The following is a 17,868-nucleotide window of genomic DNA, read 5'->3' as shown; positions in this document are numbered from 1 at the left end:
CATTACATAATGACAGGCACTCTAAAGAGTGACCCCAAAATCGGACATTTTTAGTCCCATCTTGATGGCCCTCGAAATTCAAATCGAATTATATGCCAAACGATGCTACATGATGGGACATTAATCTAAAAAAAATTAAAGTTGAGCATAGGTCTAGTTTTGGAGATACGGGGAGTCAAAGTGGCCAAATTCCCAATATTATCCAAGTTTGATGTGGCCGCGAGTCACTCGAGAGTCGGCTGGTGGGGGAAACGCACACAAGAGAAAGAACGTATCTGAGGAAACAGGTCCGTGCTTTCTCTTGTGTGCGTTTCCCCCACCAGCCGACTTTCGAGTGACTCGCGGCCACATCAAACTTAGATAATATTGGGAATTTGGCCACTTTAACTCCCCGTATCTTTAAAACTAGACCTATGCTCAACTTTAATTTTTTTTTTTAGATTAATGTCCCATCATGTAGCATTGTTTGGCATATAATTTGATTTGAATTTCGAGGGCCATCAAGATGGGGCTAAAAGTGTCCGATTTTGGGGTGACTCTTTTTCGCCGTAAAAAAAATTAGCGTTCGTTTTTTCCCGTTGCAATCGTAAATCAAAAAACTTTCCCCTTTATTTGTAACTTTGAAATGTTCTGGTATTTGAGATTTTCTACATTTTTTTGGGGTCATTAATTGAGGATTTGCGCGTGTCCTCGTCCGTTGCACAGTTCGATGTAAGGACGAAACACTTGGCCATTCAGCAGTAGCCGCTTCGGTTATGTTTGAAATTCCAGCAGACACAATCGCACCTTTACTCTCTGCGGACTTTGCGGCTCGTTTCTTCATTTTTGCTGTAGCTAGTCGCAACTCAACAAATCCAGCATTCGGACTGCGTCCGAAATTTAGCATCCATGATTGTGATCAGTTATTTTAAGAACTGTTCCTGAAAATAAAAACGTTACACACGGAACAGTAACAAGAAGCAAAATCACTTACCATCCCGTTTCATTGAAGATGTGTATACTCGACTGCAACAACTATCTTTATATTGAGTGCATCGTCATACAACAGCATCAGTATTTTCACGATGCACACCATAAATAAATCCATGAAGCACTAATTGTCGCTTCCCCTTCTGACTGCTCGCAAATTTCAAAGGCATCACAGACCTGACCGTGCAACCGGTCGTAATGTTACAACAGGCTGCAAAACAAACCTTGACGACTGTCATGTCAAGCCAAAAGTCAAGCCAGTCTCAGAGCGTGGCAGAGGTCAGCCAAACAGCTGATCCGATCCAAACCAAGGGGCAGCAGAAGCAGGTAGCAGGTGTCAGACGTGGTGACCAGGCCATCCACGCCGAGTCCAGACAGCCCTGTGAACGAGTCATTGATGCAGAGCGAGGCAGAAACGTTGACGAAATTACCAGAAGCAGAGGCGACATTGATTCTTGACGAGATCATGTCTAGCACGCAGGTAGATTAATTCCTGAAAACCGAAAGAGATTTGTCCGTTAAGGATTAATCAAATTAATAATAAAAAGAAATACCTAATTCCTAACATAACCAATGTAGATATAGATGTAAGCGCGAGATTAGAGATAAGATATTCGCCATGGAATATTTGAGTGAAATTACATTGATATTGGCGATACTATTTTTTGTCGCGATGGTAATACTATTTTACTACGAGTTACACCGAATAACGCAATCAAATATGTAAAAATGCGCAAATTGCTGTTTTAAATTACGGGAAACGTAATTATTCGTGTATTCAAGATAGATTCATTGAATAGAGTCAGATTGTGTGTTAACAAAGACAGTTTCAAAGTTCTGTGATGATCGAATCAATTTTGTGATATACAAAGTGAGATTACGAATTAAAAGCTTGAGACGCTTAAAGATAAAATATTACTCAATTAGTTGTAATAAATGCTAACATATAGTTTTTGTGCGATAAAACCCACGCATTCCATGTGCGTACATAAAGGGTTAAGACTAAAAGATTTTCTTGTCCGATGGATAATTTTATGTTATTAAAGCGAAAGTATCGTCAAATAGTAGAGACGAGTCGATCTAGTCGATCCGCGAAGCGATCCAATGTCAATTCCGGAAAGTAGCTGTCAAAGGGTTAAGACCTAGGCGCGCGAATGAACTGACTTTCACAATTGTTAACCGATCGAGCTCTACGATGGCTTAAATTGTTCAGTACGACTAAAATAAGCGATACGTATGATTTTTATTTGGAATTTACCCGTATTATAGATTTTCAAAATCTAAAGTCGAAACTTCGAACGAAGCGACGGATCGTTATTATGACGATAGATTTGTATTCGGGGGAATGTAATAAGCAAACCCAGACACTTTTTACGGTAAATTTTGCATTATTACGGAAATTCACCGATCGAAGTGATACTTTGCGATAACTTTAACTATGCTACTTTATTGCGATATTTTGATATGGAATATCTTAATTGTCTTCAATAAGTAACATTCAATCGAGAAAAACCGCATTTTCAAGCGAACAAAGATTTTCACTCATTGACACTCGTGATAGCTAAAATCCGTAATTCGGATAAATCATTGATAATTACGGTGAATTCTCATTTAGATAAGTAAACCAAGGAGTGCCATATGATTTTTAAGTCAAATTTCATATTATTTAACATAGTCGTATATAGACGTGTTCGCCTGAAAAACTAACTTGCGTAATTTTAAGTTTTATCAATATATTACGATATATTTGTGTTCAGTGACACGAAATAAAGCCATTTAATTTTACAGAACGAAAATCGAGTCATTAATAAAAAAGTTGACCTAAAATCTCAGATTTTGTAATTTCGCAGTTTTGGTAATAAAACGGACTAAATTGTCTTAAATACATTAGATTGACATAAGATTCGATAATCTTAAGAAAGATTTGCAAAATGTTCGTTTTTCAAGATATTTATTATCGTAGGTCAGTACCTCGATTTGATTACCAAGAATTTGACGTCAAAATTAACGACAGAAATGGAAATACGACTACTTTCCTCGTCACATGGCGTTATTTCATCAATGGTTATTGTGTGTTAACAGTATTTTACCGAAGTACCTGAAAAGGGGAAATTTTGAGTTTATTAATACTTACCTGTTTCTTTTATACGATTATCATTATTCGATACTTACCTGATGATGATTGTGATGATCCAGCGCGGAAACAGCGTACCTAAAAATAAAGAGAGAATTAATAAGAATATTAGAGATAGATTTTTGCAATGCGTTGTTTATAATTGAAATGAGTTAAAGTATATTGAAATAAAGTGATTTGTAATTAAATAACGTATTTTGCATTAAAATAATTAGAGATTTCATGTAATTTGGGTGCGTAACGATATATTATTATAGATTATCATTCGAGAGTTTATTTGCATTAATATTAATGTTTATAGCTGAAAATAAAGACGCATATCATATAATTGTCATTCTCGATATTTTAATATTAAAATTGATAAATTCATAGTTTTCATAATGTTGCGTAGACGCGCAGGAAATTTCCTGTTCCAGGAAAAAAGTTGTTTATGACGTCGTGTAACGGAAAGAGAGAAAGACAGTTGTATGATAGAGCGAGAGGGAGATCACCCGACGCGGCGGACGTGTTCACCAAAGCGCCGATTGCGCATGGGAAAACCCAAAGTGGGCATGCCGAGGGGAGACATCGAGGTCTTTCTTCGAGCGACTATCGTAGCGAACGGACGTGTTTCGTCGTACGTGCGTGATACTTACAATAAAATATTTTCGTTATTTGAGAACCGAATCAAGCGAATGAGAAAGACAAGTTTCGCAATACGCGAATACCGTTGAAAAGTCTGTATTTATCGTACGTGTTCACGGATATGTAAACCGAATTTATCTTCGATAATCACGAGTTCGAGAGACTGTACCCGAGCAACACCCGTGAAGTGTTCAAATTTATATTCCGCTATTTAAACAATAAATTAATATATTATTGTTTGCGTTAAATTGATACGAATCAAAATTATTTTGCGGAACATTCCTCATCCTAATCCTTGATCGACGTTTACGGACCAAGTGATTGTGCGTGACTTCAGCCGAGGACATAGTCTATAAATCGCACATAGCTACGAAGAGTGATCGTCGTACATCTTGGTGATAGACAGGAAGGAAGGAAGTTACAGGGCCATCGACGAGCATCGTTGGTCATAAAACGTTCTACGTTCTTGCGTTAGACGTAGTGGCGACCGATAATTTCAACTCAAAGTGAGTTTCTTTTAATACTAGACCGCGAGTTCGGTCACAAAATTCTAACGGATGTAACTGACTGGCAACCGTATTGAAAGTAACATCCAGACATATATTTGCCAGTACACGTTTTTTGTTATTGTTTATAACCGAATGTCGGGATAGGGATATCGAGGCGTTCGGCGCTTTTCCTTCAGGTACGGCGCGCAAAATACAATCCACGCACAGTTCGCGTAGAAAGTGTACGCGTGGAGGTAGTAGGTTCCACCCCCTGCGGGAAGCTCCACTACCTTTAAACTAGACACATAGTGTGCCTTACAAAGTACATGCGTGAACTTTTCACGCGTGGAAAGTTAATATAAATTTTTAAATAATATTTTGCATCCCTCTGGGATATTTTGTCGTAAGATACATTGCCAGGGGATATTTTGTCATGGAATATATTGTCGCGGGATGTTTTGTCGCGGGGATATTAAGACCGCGATATTTTGTCGCGGGATATTATGTCCGAGATATTTAGAAGTGACACCGGGTGATGAGTATGATGAAGAGAAGTGGTGGGCAGCATGTGTAGTGATCGGCGTAGTACTTTCGGTCCCGCTACTCCGTGAGGAATTTATCGCCGATCCTGCGGACCATCATGATAACGGCATGGCTGTCACGCACACCGTTCCGCGCGCGGTTGCTGGTATCACCACGGCTGCTGTCCGATTCACGCTTACAGCGTTGTAAGCATTGCTCTATCTTCGTTTGATATTCGATGTGCACCGAAGACAGAACGATGCTTACAACGCCGTGAGCGTGAATCGGACCGCAGTTAACGTCGATAGCACACACATCGCGAGCACACACATAGGCTCGACACCCTGCGCGGCGGAGAGTACGCGGGTAATTGTGTAAAATATATCGCGTTATATTTATACAATATTCAACAATTTGATATTTGATACAATCAATTTATTTTGCCTAAGTCGCTGTACAAAAAGAATAGAGCTCACTCTATTTTTCGTTGGATAAAAAAGATTATGCTTATTGCGTCATTCCTTTGAATTGAGTCTTGTCGAGAGCATACTGCGTGAGAAACTTTGAGAGGATAAAGCTTTTCCGCCGAGATGACGAGACAGTGCAGCGGCGATCCCAAATCCACTCACGTCATATCCTGCAGGAAACAAGCGACAATGTGCTGGTTCTCACAGCCCACCCGCGCCAAGCCCTCCACTAAACTCTGTTTCGTGAACGCTATTAAATGCAAAAAAGTTCAGAATAATATATAGGTATTGTTTGAAAGTCAAACTGAAAATATTATTCAGCGCTCGAAATGCGCAGCCCAGCCACGAACGTCGCGAACCACGATCACGTGCTTCGAAAAGCGTCTCGCCCGCTTATTCGTCGAGGCACCGTGCCTAGCGACAGAAACGCGTGCTCCCCGCGTTTACGTTAGATGTAAGGATAAATAAAGTCACTTTCTCCGCAAGGGGCGGAATTCCTATCCCCGTTTTTGCGTGACGCGACCGCCGAATCGAGCGCGGGGCAGGCAGAATCTATCGAGTCGCCGGCTCGCTCGCATCCAAGCTCACGACCGCTCAAACCGTTCGTCTCAGCGAAAATCAGTACGCCGCTATTGAACCATATTTGTGTTAGCGTGTTCGTTGTGTGCTGTAAATTATACGCCGACGCTCGCATCATTATCGTCCGCGGTCTCGGGAATCCGATCCTGCGATCAAGATTTCCGCCGCGCAAGACCTCTGACGCGCAAGATTTCCGACTCTGCAAGATCTCCGATATTCGGTTTACTCCGACCCGACCGCGTCAGGTGGACGAACAATTGTACGCGAAGTGCGTCGAGCGTCATTGTGCTCAACTGTGTGGATAGAATAAACGCAATTTTTGTAAATCACGAGATCTTCAGTTTTCCCGCTCCATATCCTTCAGCGAGACTCAAAGCTCGCAATACCGGCTGTCTTCGCGTTCATCTCTGGGCGTATCCCGGCATTCTATCGGGACGATCTCGTCGAGATTGCCTCCCGAACAGGTATTGTTCGCGAAATCGCTGATTTTCCCGGCGATGGAAGCGGGATGAGAAGGACGCGCGTGGAAGGTGTTCACTAATTACTCTTTAATTTATGTGTAACTCAGACCACAGTCTGAGCCGTCTTTAATTCGTCAAAAAATGTACATCTGACCTGAGAAATGATGAGCGGCGTATTAATGAGAAGTATTTTATGTCCGTGAGTGGGCGAGACAATTATATTAATTGCCCTCCTCGTGACGATTAGCCCGTGAGCCGGTGAGACACGTGGCGATCGGCACTCGCGCATGTGTGAGCCTGAGTCGTCGTGTTGATGTACCAGAGCTGGCTGAGCGGTCTTGTTCACTGGTTAAGAGTCTATCTCAGCAGCTTGATTCACTGCGTTAGGCACGTCGATGCGGAGTTACTATTCGAATCGAACAGAGCACATGAGACACGTCTGGTCACAAAGCGGCCATTTGTACGATTCTGTGTGTCGCGAGGAAGAAGACGGCGATGAGCGCGCCCGTGCTTACGCAAGTTGCCGCGTCAATACGGCCCGTCGATATCCGATCGATGCTGCCATCTGATCGGACGGCGCAACGTGAACGGAATCTCGAACAGGTATATTATTAATTTTAACAATTATTATTTATATGATCATTATATAATTTATGTGATCGTTATATTTATCTAATTTATATGATTATTACGTTGGTGAATAACTGCAATCTCTCGCTAGTATCACCACATCGCACAGTGGTCACAAATCCCGAAAAGCTGGCAAAAATATGAAGGTATTGCTCAATTTGTACGAAAGTCCGTATTTAGGGGTTTTTGAGGTCGCTGATTACACAAGCACACAAAAGAAATGTGCGGAGCCAAAAAAGCGACCTATATAGCATTGTAGTATTGGTCGAGCATAGTCAAAATCCAAATTTTTGGAATTTTCTGCTTACCAGTTTTTTTTTTACCTTGAATTTTGGGTTTAGGTTGAATTCTTCCAAGTTGGCTACTAAACATCTGAAATCGATTTTGGTAATTCTTCAGTTTAGCTACAGCAGCACAAAAAACGATGAATTTAGGCTCATTCGACGCGTTTTTGCACGAAACGACCGAATCTGGCAGAAAAAAGTGTCGCTCTGCCCCGCGACGCGAGATATTAAACGTTAAAGTTGACAGGAATCAGGTTATGATTTCTGTCATACCGACGAGATGCAGCGACTACGACCATGCCCTGCGGCCACATGCGCATGCTCAGTGGTCGCACGCGCATGCAAAGTGCGCCAATTTGAAACTAGTGTGCAAAATAACAAGTAGAATTAAACAAATGAAACGCGCTAAAGTCATATGTGAAGTCGCAGACACGTGCAATAATGTTGGGCTTGTTAGAGTTCTCCCATTTAACATATAGCCAAAGCGAATTAATAGATTTTTTAATTCAGCATGGCGTAATAGCAAATACAATTAAGTGTAGTCAGTGTGGTAATTATATAAATATTAATAAAAATACATTAACATATCGATGTGAAAGACAATATTATGTGAAAGATGTACATAAAAAACGTGTCTGCAAAACGTGCCATTATTACAAAAGTGCGAAAACCGGTACTTGGTTCCATAAAAGTCATTTAGACATCGCTACTATTTGCAAAATAGTAGCATGTTTTTTGATGCTTCGACATCCGCGTCACGATGGCACAATGGGGTTACACGACAGTTTCCCGAAAAGTAGAGGGGATAATGTTGGTACCAACAAAAATCCCTAAGAGCGTCGTAATAATTTCTACGGGTTAGCAACACTGTTGAAGTAGTATAGCTGTCAGTTTGCGTAAATTTTTTGACATTTTGACATAAATGTGCACGCGTGTATAATAAATATGTTATGACTGTAATAGTTTATAAATGTAAATGTAAAATACATTGTGGCACTTAAATAAAATAAAATTAAATAAAAATGACAAAAAACAAAGTGCATACAGGATAAACGAGGTAAAAAATTATAAATAAATTATTATTAATATTATTATTATTATTATTATTATTAGTAATTAATATTTTTTAATTTTTTCAATGTTTTTCGATAAATATCACTCATATAGTTGTAGCATCGTTCTTCGCACTCTGGAATCAGTTTGCCATTATCTTCAACTGCGGAATAAAACCTGTGCAAAGATATAAGAAGCATAAACGGAGGAAGATAGAAAGAGGTAAATGAAGAATAGACAAATCTCTCAGATAATTAGCTAATATTCTCATAAAATAAAAGATTATGTAAATAATTAATTTTTTTGTTCTAGCTTTCCAGCTAACCACGTGCTTGTGGAATCCCTGTTCCCTGCGGAGTAAGAGTAACGTTGCCAAATGCTAAACAAAAATTGGAATTATACCCTAACGGCGAATATCAGAGTAGATCTGTTAATAGCAATGCGCGCGACGACAGATTGACGCAACAAACCGAGAGCAGGTTCGTAAAATCGATGTTTACCGTTAATCTTTCATCGACAGACCTGCTCGATGTTCATTGTCACTTTATCATGTAGTCTACTGACTGATGTATGTGTTTCTTATCTTTCAGCAAACAGGATTTATTGCGTACAGGATTATTTGCCTCTGCAATAATGGTTATTGGGGTTGGAGATCGGAAGTGGAAAGCTTTCCCAAAAAATTGCGGATCGATCCTTAAAGGAAACAACTGTAGTAAGATTAAAAATCATATATTTTAAATAAACGACACAAGAGCCACCAAGAAAAATTAAAAGAATAATGTGCGCGAGGCATTAAAATGTTGGCATTAAGATGAATCATCCATTCTTCCTTTTCCAACTAATTCTGATAATGAATGTAATATTAATAATATGTCTAAATCTTGTGTTTTTTCTATTGTATTCCAAATTTTTTGTATTTTATCCTTTTTTAGTCGAAGTTTGTTGCGTTCAGATCTTGCCCAAAATTTCGGGTGCTTTATAAAACTTCTAATACTCTTTTGATGCTCAGTCAGATGAACTGTAAATAATATTGAATTGTAAAAACAGTAATATTCTGGAAAAAAGTGTTTACAATGAAGCGTTCATAATATACCTAAAAATTCTACAATTCTCGAGTGTTTATTTAAGCTTTCTAGAAGTTCCCGGTTATGTCTCTCTGAAACATTGTTCGTACTATGTAATTTTTTGAAAATACAGAACGAACCGGGCTTAAAGCCATTCAACCATGTTTCCCGATAATAATTAAAAAATGATTGCAGGTACTTGCAATCGTTGAAAATAATTTTATCAATTATGTTGAAGCCTTCTTCTATTAACTGTTCGGGCAAAAACGCCAAAGCTATTAATAAGTTAGTTGCACCCCAACCCAATTCTTTTTGATCGCCTTTGAGTATCTTGTGTTTGTCAGCATTATGTACTAACGCCTATAACAAAGCAATAAAAGGAAAATTGAAATGTATTTCACGTTTATTATTATGTGCGTTGTTATCTTTTATTACTTGACTATAATGAAAGAAGCAGCCACGGACTTGAACATTGGGGAAAACCGTTTGTAGCGCTTTTCGTTCAGCTTTTTCGAAGTCCGCTATTGCTACTTCAGGAACTATTTTGATAACACCGGTGACTTTTCTTAACACGTCTATATAATTATTAGTAGTGCGTCCTTCCATTATCGCGTAGACAATTGGAAACGTCTGAAATTTGAGAGCAATTTAATTTACTCATATATTTACATAGAGTGCGTTTTGCAATTAAATAAAATAATTACTTCATAAATAATTAAACTAACTGAATTGTTTTGCTTACTCTATTATTATGTCGAATTACAATTGTCCACAATTGACAATTATTATTTTGTAATGAGGGGACCGTCGCGAACGTTCCATCCACAAAAATAGTTAATTTTTCTTTTGCTTCTTTAATAAGTAATTCTGTTAAATTTTTGTCAATAAAAATAATAGCTTTTGTGTCATTATTTTTAATGACAAACTCAATATTGAAAGAATTTGCCGTATCTATCAGCAGTAATTGCTTCCAATTTTCATGTGCCAAACACCTCGATAGATCGTTTAAATTTTTTGGAATTTGTCCAATAGAATTTCTTTTTTTATATCGTTCTATCGATTTTTCAACATTGGCAATGCTTGTCAAAGGCTAAATCCTACGGAGATACGATGTGAGCAGATATCTGAAACAAAGTGAAATTAATTAATTATGTAATATAGAAAAATTGAATTAAAAAACATCTTACAATTTAATGATATTTTATTATCGTATATACTATCACACTTCTAAGTCATAGTATTAATTTTTGAGACTTCTACATTCTTATTTAGATCATTATACCTATGGTTCTGCAAAAGTTATTAAGAAAATAATTTTTTTTCATTTACATAATGAGCATAGAAGTATTCAATGCATTTAATTATGAATAATTTGTTCGCAGATATTATGAATGTAGTTTTCGCAAAAACGAAGATGTGCAATGTAAAGCAAAACTAAAAATGGAAAATGGTCGTTACACTTTAAGTGGGAGACACAAGCATGATAAATCAATATTTAAACTGGCTGAAATTAAAAAAGAAATCGAGGCCTTGCATGCATTCGATTCAACAAGAATGATAAAAAAAAGAATTATTTTAAAGTGAGTAAAAAACGATATAATAGAAAATAGTAAATGCTGTTACAAAGATTGCTAAATAGCTACTATTTATAATTTGTAATTTGTACATTTACGTTTAGATACAATGATTTGTTGGATTTCACCAGCATTGCTAACGTTGAGAAGTCGATAGAACGTTATTAAAAAAAAAATGTATTGGACAGATTCCAAAAAATTTCAATGATCTATCGAGGTGTTTGACAGATAAAAATTGGAAGCAATTACTGCTGATAGACACAGCAGATTCATTTAATATTAAGTTTGTCATTAAGAATAACGAAACCAAAGCTGTAATTTTTATCGACAAAAATTGAACAGAGTCACTTATAAAATAAATAAGTGAAAAATTAACTATTTTTGTGGATGAAACGTTCGCGACGGTCCCACAATTACAAAATAGTAATTGTCAATTGTGGACAATTGTAATTAGACATAATAATAGAGTAAGCAAAACAATGCAGTTAGTTTATTTATGAAGTAATTATTTCATTTAATTGCAAAACGCACTCTATGTAAATATATGAGTAAATTAAATTGCTCTCAAATTTCAGACATTTCCAAGTGTCTACGCGATTATGGAAGGACGCACTACCGATAATTATATAGACGTCTTAGGAAAAGTTACCGATGTTGTCAAAATAGCACCTGACATAGCAATAGCGGACTTCGAAAAAGCTGAACGAAAAGCGCTACAGACGGTTTTCCCCAATGTTCAAGTCCATGGCTGCAACTTTCATTATAGTCAAGTAATAAAAAATAACAACGCAAATAATAATAATAAACGTGAAATACATTTCAATTTTCCTTTTATTGCTTTGTTATAGGCGTTAGTACATAATGCTGACAAACACAAGATACTCAAAGACGACCAAAAAGAATTGGGTTGGGGTGCAACCAAGTTATTGATACCTTTGGCTTTCTTGCCCGAACAATTAGTAGAAGAAGGCTTTAAAATAATTGATACAATTATTTTCGACGATTGCAAGTACTTGCAATCATTTTTTAATTATTATTGGGATACATGGCTGAATGGCTTTAAGCCCGGTTCGTTCTGTATTTTCCAATGTTTCAGAAAGACATAACCGGGAACTTCTAGAAAGCTTAAATAAACACTCGAGAATTGTAGAATTTTTAGGTATATTATGAACGCTTCATTGTAAACACTTTTTTCCAGAATATTACTGTTTTTACAATTCAATATTATTTACAGTTCATCTGACTGAGCATCAGAAAAGTATTAGAAGTTTGTTAAAGCACTCGAAATTTTGGGCAAGATTAGAACGCAACAAATTTCAACAAAGAGAGGCTAAAATACAAAAAATTTGGAATGAAATAGAAAGTACACAAGAGTTAGACTTATTACTAATATTACATTCATTATCAGATCTAGTTGGAAAAGGAGGAATGGATTCATCAACATTTTAATGCCTTGAGCACATTCTTCTTTTAATTTTTCTTGGTGACTCTTGTGTCGTTTATTTAAAATATATGATTTTTAATCTTACTACAGTTGTTTCCTTTAAAGATCGATCCGCAATTTTTTGGAAAAGCTTTCCACTTCCGATCTCCAACCCCATTAACCATTATTGCAGAGGCAAATAATCCTGTAGGCAATAAATCCTGTTTGCTGAAAGATAAAAAACACATACATCAGTCAGTAGACTACATGATAAGGTGACAATGAACATCGAGCAGGTCTGTCGATGAAAGATTAACGGTAAACATCGATTTTACGAACCTGCTCTCGGTTTGTTGCGTCAATCTGTCGTCGCGCGCATTGCTATTAACAGATCTACTCTGATATTCGCCGTTAGGGTATGATTCCAATTTTTGTTTAGCATTTGGCAACGTTACTCTTACTCCACAGGGAACAGGGATTCCACATGCACGTGGTTAGCTGGAAAGCTAGAACAAAAAAATTAATTATTTACATAATCTTTTATTTTATGAGAATATTAGCTAATTATCTGATAGATTTGTCTATTCTTCATTTACCTCTTTCTATCTTCCTCCGTTTATGCTTCTTATATCTTTGCACAGGTTTTATTCCGCAGTTGAAGATAATGGCAAACTGATTCCAGAGTGCGAAGAACGATGCTACAACTATATGAGTGATATTTATCGAAAAACATTGAAAAAATTAAAAAATATTAATTACTAATAATAATAATAATAATAATAATATTAATAATAATTTATTTATAATTTTTTACCTCGTTTATCCTGTATGCACTTTGTTTTTTGTCATTTTTATTTAATTTTAGTTTATTTAAGTGCCACAATGTATTTTACATTTACATTTATAAACTATTACAGTCATAACATATTTATTATACACGCGTGCACATTTATGTCAAAATGTCAAAAAATTTACGCAAACTGACAGCTATACTACTTCAACAGTGTTGCTAACCCGTAGAAATTATTACGACGCTCTTAGGGATTTTCGTTGGTACCAACATTATCCCCTCTACTTTTCGGGAAACTGTCGTGTAACCCACAATGGATGAGACTGGCGTGGCGTCAGCCACGATTACAGATTGGTTCAATTTTTGCCGAGAGGTAATTATATCTTAATTTATGTTAATAATAATTGTACTGTATAGTAAAGAAAAATGTATAATAATTAATGTCGAAAAATAATTTCAATATTATTTTTTTACTTGCAGGTCTGTGTGTTCTGGGCAGATAAGTATAGTACAAAGCTTGGTGGCCCAGGACACACAGTTGAAATAGATGAGGCGAAAATTGGACATCGCAAGTACAATCGTGGTCGATTTCTAATGGGTAATTGGATTTTTGGAGGGTACGAGCGAGACTCAAAAAAGGTCTTCATCGTTCCAGTCGAGGATCGGACAGAAAAGACACTCCTGGCATGCATCAAGGAATGGATTCTGCCAGGAACAACGATCGTGTCAGATTGTTGGAAGTCTTACAATTGCTTAAACAATGAAGACTTCCAACATCTGACAGTGAACCATTCCTACAATTTTGTCGATCCTGAGAGTGGTAAAAAATGTTAAATATATATATATATATATAGCTAATTATATTATTAATATTGTACTGTATTTCAATACATTTTTTCAATTTACAGGTGCACACACTCAACATATAAAGCGCGTTTGGAGAGAGGTTCGGGCAAATATTCCAAGATACGGAACTAAATCCGAGCACCTTCTTGGATATTTGTCCGAATATCTGTTCAAACGCGCCTATAAACGACTGGAACGTATTGAAGCCTTTTTCGAAATCATCGCGGAGATGTATCCTCCAATGTCCATTACCGAGGACCAGCCAGTCTCATCCGAGGAGCCGGGACCAAGTACTGCACGTTAAAAACATGTTATATCGCACATTTTGGAGACACGTTCTTTATGTATATTTTTTATGTAATATCGTTTTCCACATCAATATTTTAATGTATTTTTATTAATGTTTATATTGTTATCGCACTGACTACACTTAATTATATTTGCTAATACTCCATGCTGAATTAAAAAATCTATTAATTCTATTTTATTAGAATTATAAATCACTTACATATCACTTACAATTAACTTTCAATGATGAACATAAGTTAGATGACGCGCTTTAAAAGTATTTAAGTGTTTAAAGCGCGTCATCTAACCTATGTAGATTAGATAACGCTTTTTTTTAACGAAAATCACAACTTCTATAAAGCAGGACATACACACGTGTGTGTGTGCCCTGCTTTAACGAAAATCCTTAAACAGTTAAATCGTGCAGAATAACCAAGCATCTCGATTCAAGCAGTTAGGTCTCACGCTGGGAGTTTCTTTAATTTAATTATGCGGGGGAAACACACACACACACACACACACGGGGGGGTGCGAGGGGGGGCCTTCGGCCCCCTCCTCCCCCGCACCCACCCCGCCGGTAGGCAGCGTGGACCTCGCTTTACAACATAAAGTACATGCTAAGTTGTAAAGCGAAATTATAAAGCACATGCATGGAGGGGTGCAAGCTGGCTTACATGCGTGAGTGCACGTGAACAGGAAGGCTTTTCTCCTCTGCACCCCCCCCCCATGCATGTACTGTATAATTTCGCTTTACAACTTAGCATGTACTTTATGTTGTAAAGCGAGGTCCACGCTGCCTACCGGCGGGGTGGGTGCGGAGGAGGGGGGGGCCTTCGGCCCCCTCCTTGCACCCCCCGTGTGTGTGTGTGTGTGTGTGTGTGTGTGCTTCCCCCGCATAATTAAATTAAAGAAACTCCCAGCGTGAGACCTAACTGCTTGAATCGAGATGCTTGGTTATTCTGCACGATTGATTCATTTAAAATTGGCGCAGTTTTACATGCGCGTGCGACCACTGAGCATGCGCATGTGGCCGCAGGGCACGTTCAGTGTTGCTACATGTCGTCGGTATGACAGAAATCATAACCTGATTCCTGTCAACTTTAACGATTAATATCTCGCGTCGCGCGGCAGAGCGACACTTTTTTCTGCCAGATTCGGTCGTTTCGTGCAAAAACGCGTCGAATGAGCCTAAATTCATCGTTTTTTGTGCTGCTGTAGCTAAACTGAAGAATTACCTCGATTTTTTTAGCTGTAAAGTAGATTTTGTTTTATGTATGTAAGGATACTTTATTTACCCCAAAGGGGCCTTAAAGGGCGTTTTTATGGAACGTTCCCAAACCATTACAGCTCACCCATCATCGTCTGAATCTATACAATGCAACGTTATAACCACTATCCTTTTCAGTCTGTTCATCTTTTAACTTTTTTACATCATAAAGCTAATCCACCGACAGCAAACTCTACTTATATTTGTCGTGAATCTCGTCCAGCTACATCCTCCTCCAGCCGCCCCTTTCCTCCTCCCACTTCACCTCCCTTCCGTTTATCCACATTCTTCTATTTGTTAATACCACTGCGTTGCCCCTCGTTCTTTCCTCTCTTGCTCTCTCCACCAGCTTATGTCTGTATGCTCTCTCTTCAAGTGTTAATTCCTCGTCGACACCAATCTCCCATCTTCTCCATATCTCATCACATCTTTCTATCACCTCTTCCTTGTCCTCTTCTTCTTCTAGTTCCGTGAAAATTACAATCTTACCATCCACGCCAGTCACCTCCCACGCTTTTCTTATCATTATCTCTCTTCCTGTTACCTTTTCCATTATCGCTTCCAGCATCTCTCTTCTTTCTTTTGGTCCTTCTCCTGCCACTCTCCTCCAGATCAGATTCTTTTTCCTCTTCTCAGTTTTTTCTTTTCTCTCTCTCTCTTTTTTTCTCTCCTCTTCCTTCTCTCTTTTCTCTCTTCTTCTTCCTATCTCCTCCTCTCTCTCCTCTATCATTCGTCTCAGCCTGTTCCTCTCCTCTTCCTGTTCCTTCCTTCTGTCGCTTTCCGGCGGTCTTCTCCATTCCTTCTCGCTCTTCTCTCTTCCTCCGTCACCTTTTTTCTCTGCCGCCCTCTTCCTTCCTTGGCTATCTTGCTTAGCTTCCCGATTCTTCTTGTCTTCACGACCATTGTCCGTCCCTTCCGTGATCCTTCCCCCTGAGTCTGTCGATCCCTCGCTCCAGTCCCTTCCCCATCCCTCGCTCCACCCTTCCTCCCCTCGTTCTTCCTTTTCCTCCGCCATCCTCTTCTCCTCCGCTTCCGGTTGGGTTTTTAGCTTTCTCAGTTCCTCTTTGACTTCCATTCCCGTTCGTCTTATTTCCTCTTTAATTTCATGCCCGATTTCCCTTAGCTCCCTCGTAATTTCCTTAATCCATCCTGTCTCTTCCCTCTTTCGCGCCGCTATCTGTGCCTCTTCTTTGTCTGCCACTGTGTGCATAATGAATTATGTTACTTATTGCGCTGTCCTCCTTCTTTTCCTCTCTTTGCAAGCCCTAACCTATCCGCCTTCTTGCCCCATGATTCATTTCTTCTTACTTCTATTCTTACCCCCTCTCCCCCGCTTCTTATATTTTTCTTACTTACGATTTTCCTCCATTCTATTCGATTCCTTTCTCCTTCTCATTTTCGAACCTACTATCTTATTCTTTCCTCGATATGCTCTTCACCTGCTCTGCGTTGTGCTTACAGTCCACTTTCTCGTATTCTTTCTCGTGCCAGGCATGCACCGCCGCTCTATCGCCTTTCAGTCGTGCCACCCTATCTCAATCGGCCCTCTCACTCACCGCATTTCCACTGCAGCGACCCGCGCCATTTCGCCTACTCTCGTGCAGATGTCACTTGCTTTCGTGTCACGCCTCGTCGTCCCGCAGTAGTGCCAACCCGCTCTTTTGAGGAGGGGCCGGCACTCCGCGCCGCCTCGGCGATCCGCAGTAGTGCCAACCCACTCTTTTGGAGGGGCCGGCACCCCGCGCCGCCTCAGCACTGATCAACCTCTGTTCCACGCACGTGTCTCTGCTTCCGCGGCTCGCGCATGCCCGTGCTCCCCACTTCCTCTTCCCTTCTCCGGTCGCCTGCCTCAATTGTGTTCCTCCCTCTTCTCTCTTCTTCTCTCCTTCCCTTGTCTTGCTCCGTCCTAACCTCTTTTCTTCCTCGCCGTATTTTCTTGGTTTACTTCCGATTTTTCTTGCCCTCCGGTCTTTCTTCAATTGTACGCCTTCCTCTTTCCTTCCTTCGGGGTTCTCTTTATTCTCTCTTCGTTCCTTGACTCCTACTCCGCCCGAACTTTCCCTTATTCCTTCTTTCCTTTACGGAGCTCCCGTCTTCCTTCCTTACCCAACCGGAAGTCCCTAGATTTTGTTTTAGCTTTTATGTTAAAAAAAGATTTTCCCGAGTTTCAGTCGCGAAAAAATATTTTTTCGCAAAAGTTATTAACAATAAAAGTATAATGTTACAACACGGTCAACATTTTTCTCGTAAACGGCTAAACGATTTTAACAATTCTGACGTCAATTTTTTTATTTATAAACGTACATTCTAGAAAAAAATGTTTTTACTGCACGTCGTTCTACATTTTTCCTGGAGAGAAATGCTAAAAGAAATACTATGTAATTCCTATCCAATACTCCCAACAC

The 17,868-nt window shown here is 38.8% G+C and overlaps 3 protein-coding genes and 1 pseudogene across 3 annotated transcripts; 2 read left to right on the top strand and 2 right to left on the bottom strand.

Moving 5' to 3' along the window:
* Positions 1-7,266: 7,266 nt before the first annotated feature.
* LOC139818034 (uncharacterized) lies at positions 7,267-14,406 on the top strand. The gene is made up of 4 exons (XM_071786429.1): positions 7,267-7,918; positions 13,368-13,435; positions 13,543-13,882; positions 13,971-14,406. Exons 1-4 carry the CDS (start codon positions 7,600-7,602, stop codon positions 14,210-14,212), a joined length of 969 nt encoding a protein of 322 aa, XP_071642530.1. The 5' UTR covers positions 7,267-7,599; the 3' UTR covers positions 14,213-14,406.
* Positions 9,140-10,615, bottom strand: LOC139817768 (uncharacterized). The gene is made up of 5 exons (XM_071786057.1): positions 10,605-10,615; positions 10,018-10,267; positions 9,711-9,905; positions 9,305-9,635; positions 9,140-9,165 (listed from the first exon to the last, which is right to left on the bottom strand). Exons 1-5 carry the CDS (start codon positions 10,613-10,615, stop codon positions 9,140-9,142), a joined length of 813 nt encoding a protein of 270 aa, XP_071642158.1.
* On the top strand, positions 10,690-12,019 carry LOC139817767 (uncharacterized; annotated as a pseudogene).
* Positions 14,407-15,471: 1,065 nt separating the features above from the next.
* On the bottom strand, positions 15,472-17,565 carry LOC139817558 (uncharacterized). Its single transcript, XM_071785753.1, has 2 exons — positions 16,820-17,565; positions 15,472-16,663 (listed from the first exon to the last, which is right to left on the bottom strand). The coding sequence occupies exons 1-2, from the start codon at positions 16,857-16,859 to the stop codon at positions 15,687-15,689; spliced, it is 1,017 nt and encodes a 338-aa protein (XP_071641854.1). The 5' UTR covers positions 16,860-17,565; the 3' UTR covers positions 15,472-15,686.
* Between the last annotated feature and the right edge of the window lie 303 nt (positions 17,566-17,868).

Source organism: Temnothorax longispinosus, chromosome 8 (genome assembly GCF_030848805.1).
Source record: "Temnothorax longispinosus isolate EJ_2023e chromosome 8, Tlon_JGU_v1, whole genome shotgun sequence".
Classification (NCBI taxonomy): domain Eukaryota; kingdom Metazoa; phylum Arthropoda; class Insecta; order Hymenoptera; family Formicidae; genus Temnothorax; species Temnothorax longispinosus.
The sequence above is the reverse complement of the archived record's forward strand: the minus strand, read 5'-3'. Positions and strand labels throughout refer to the sequence as shown.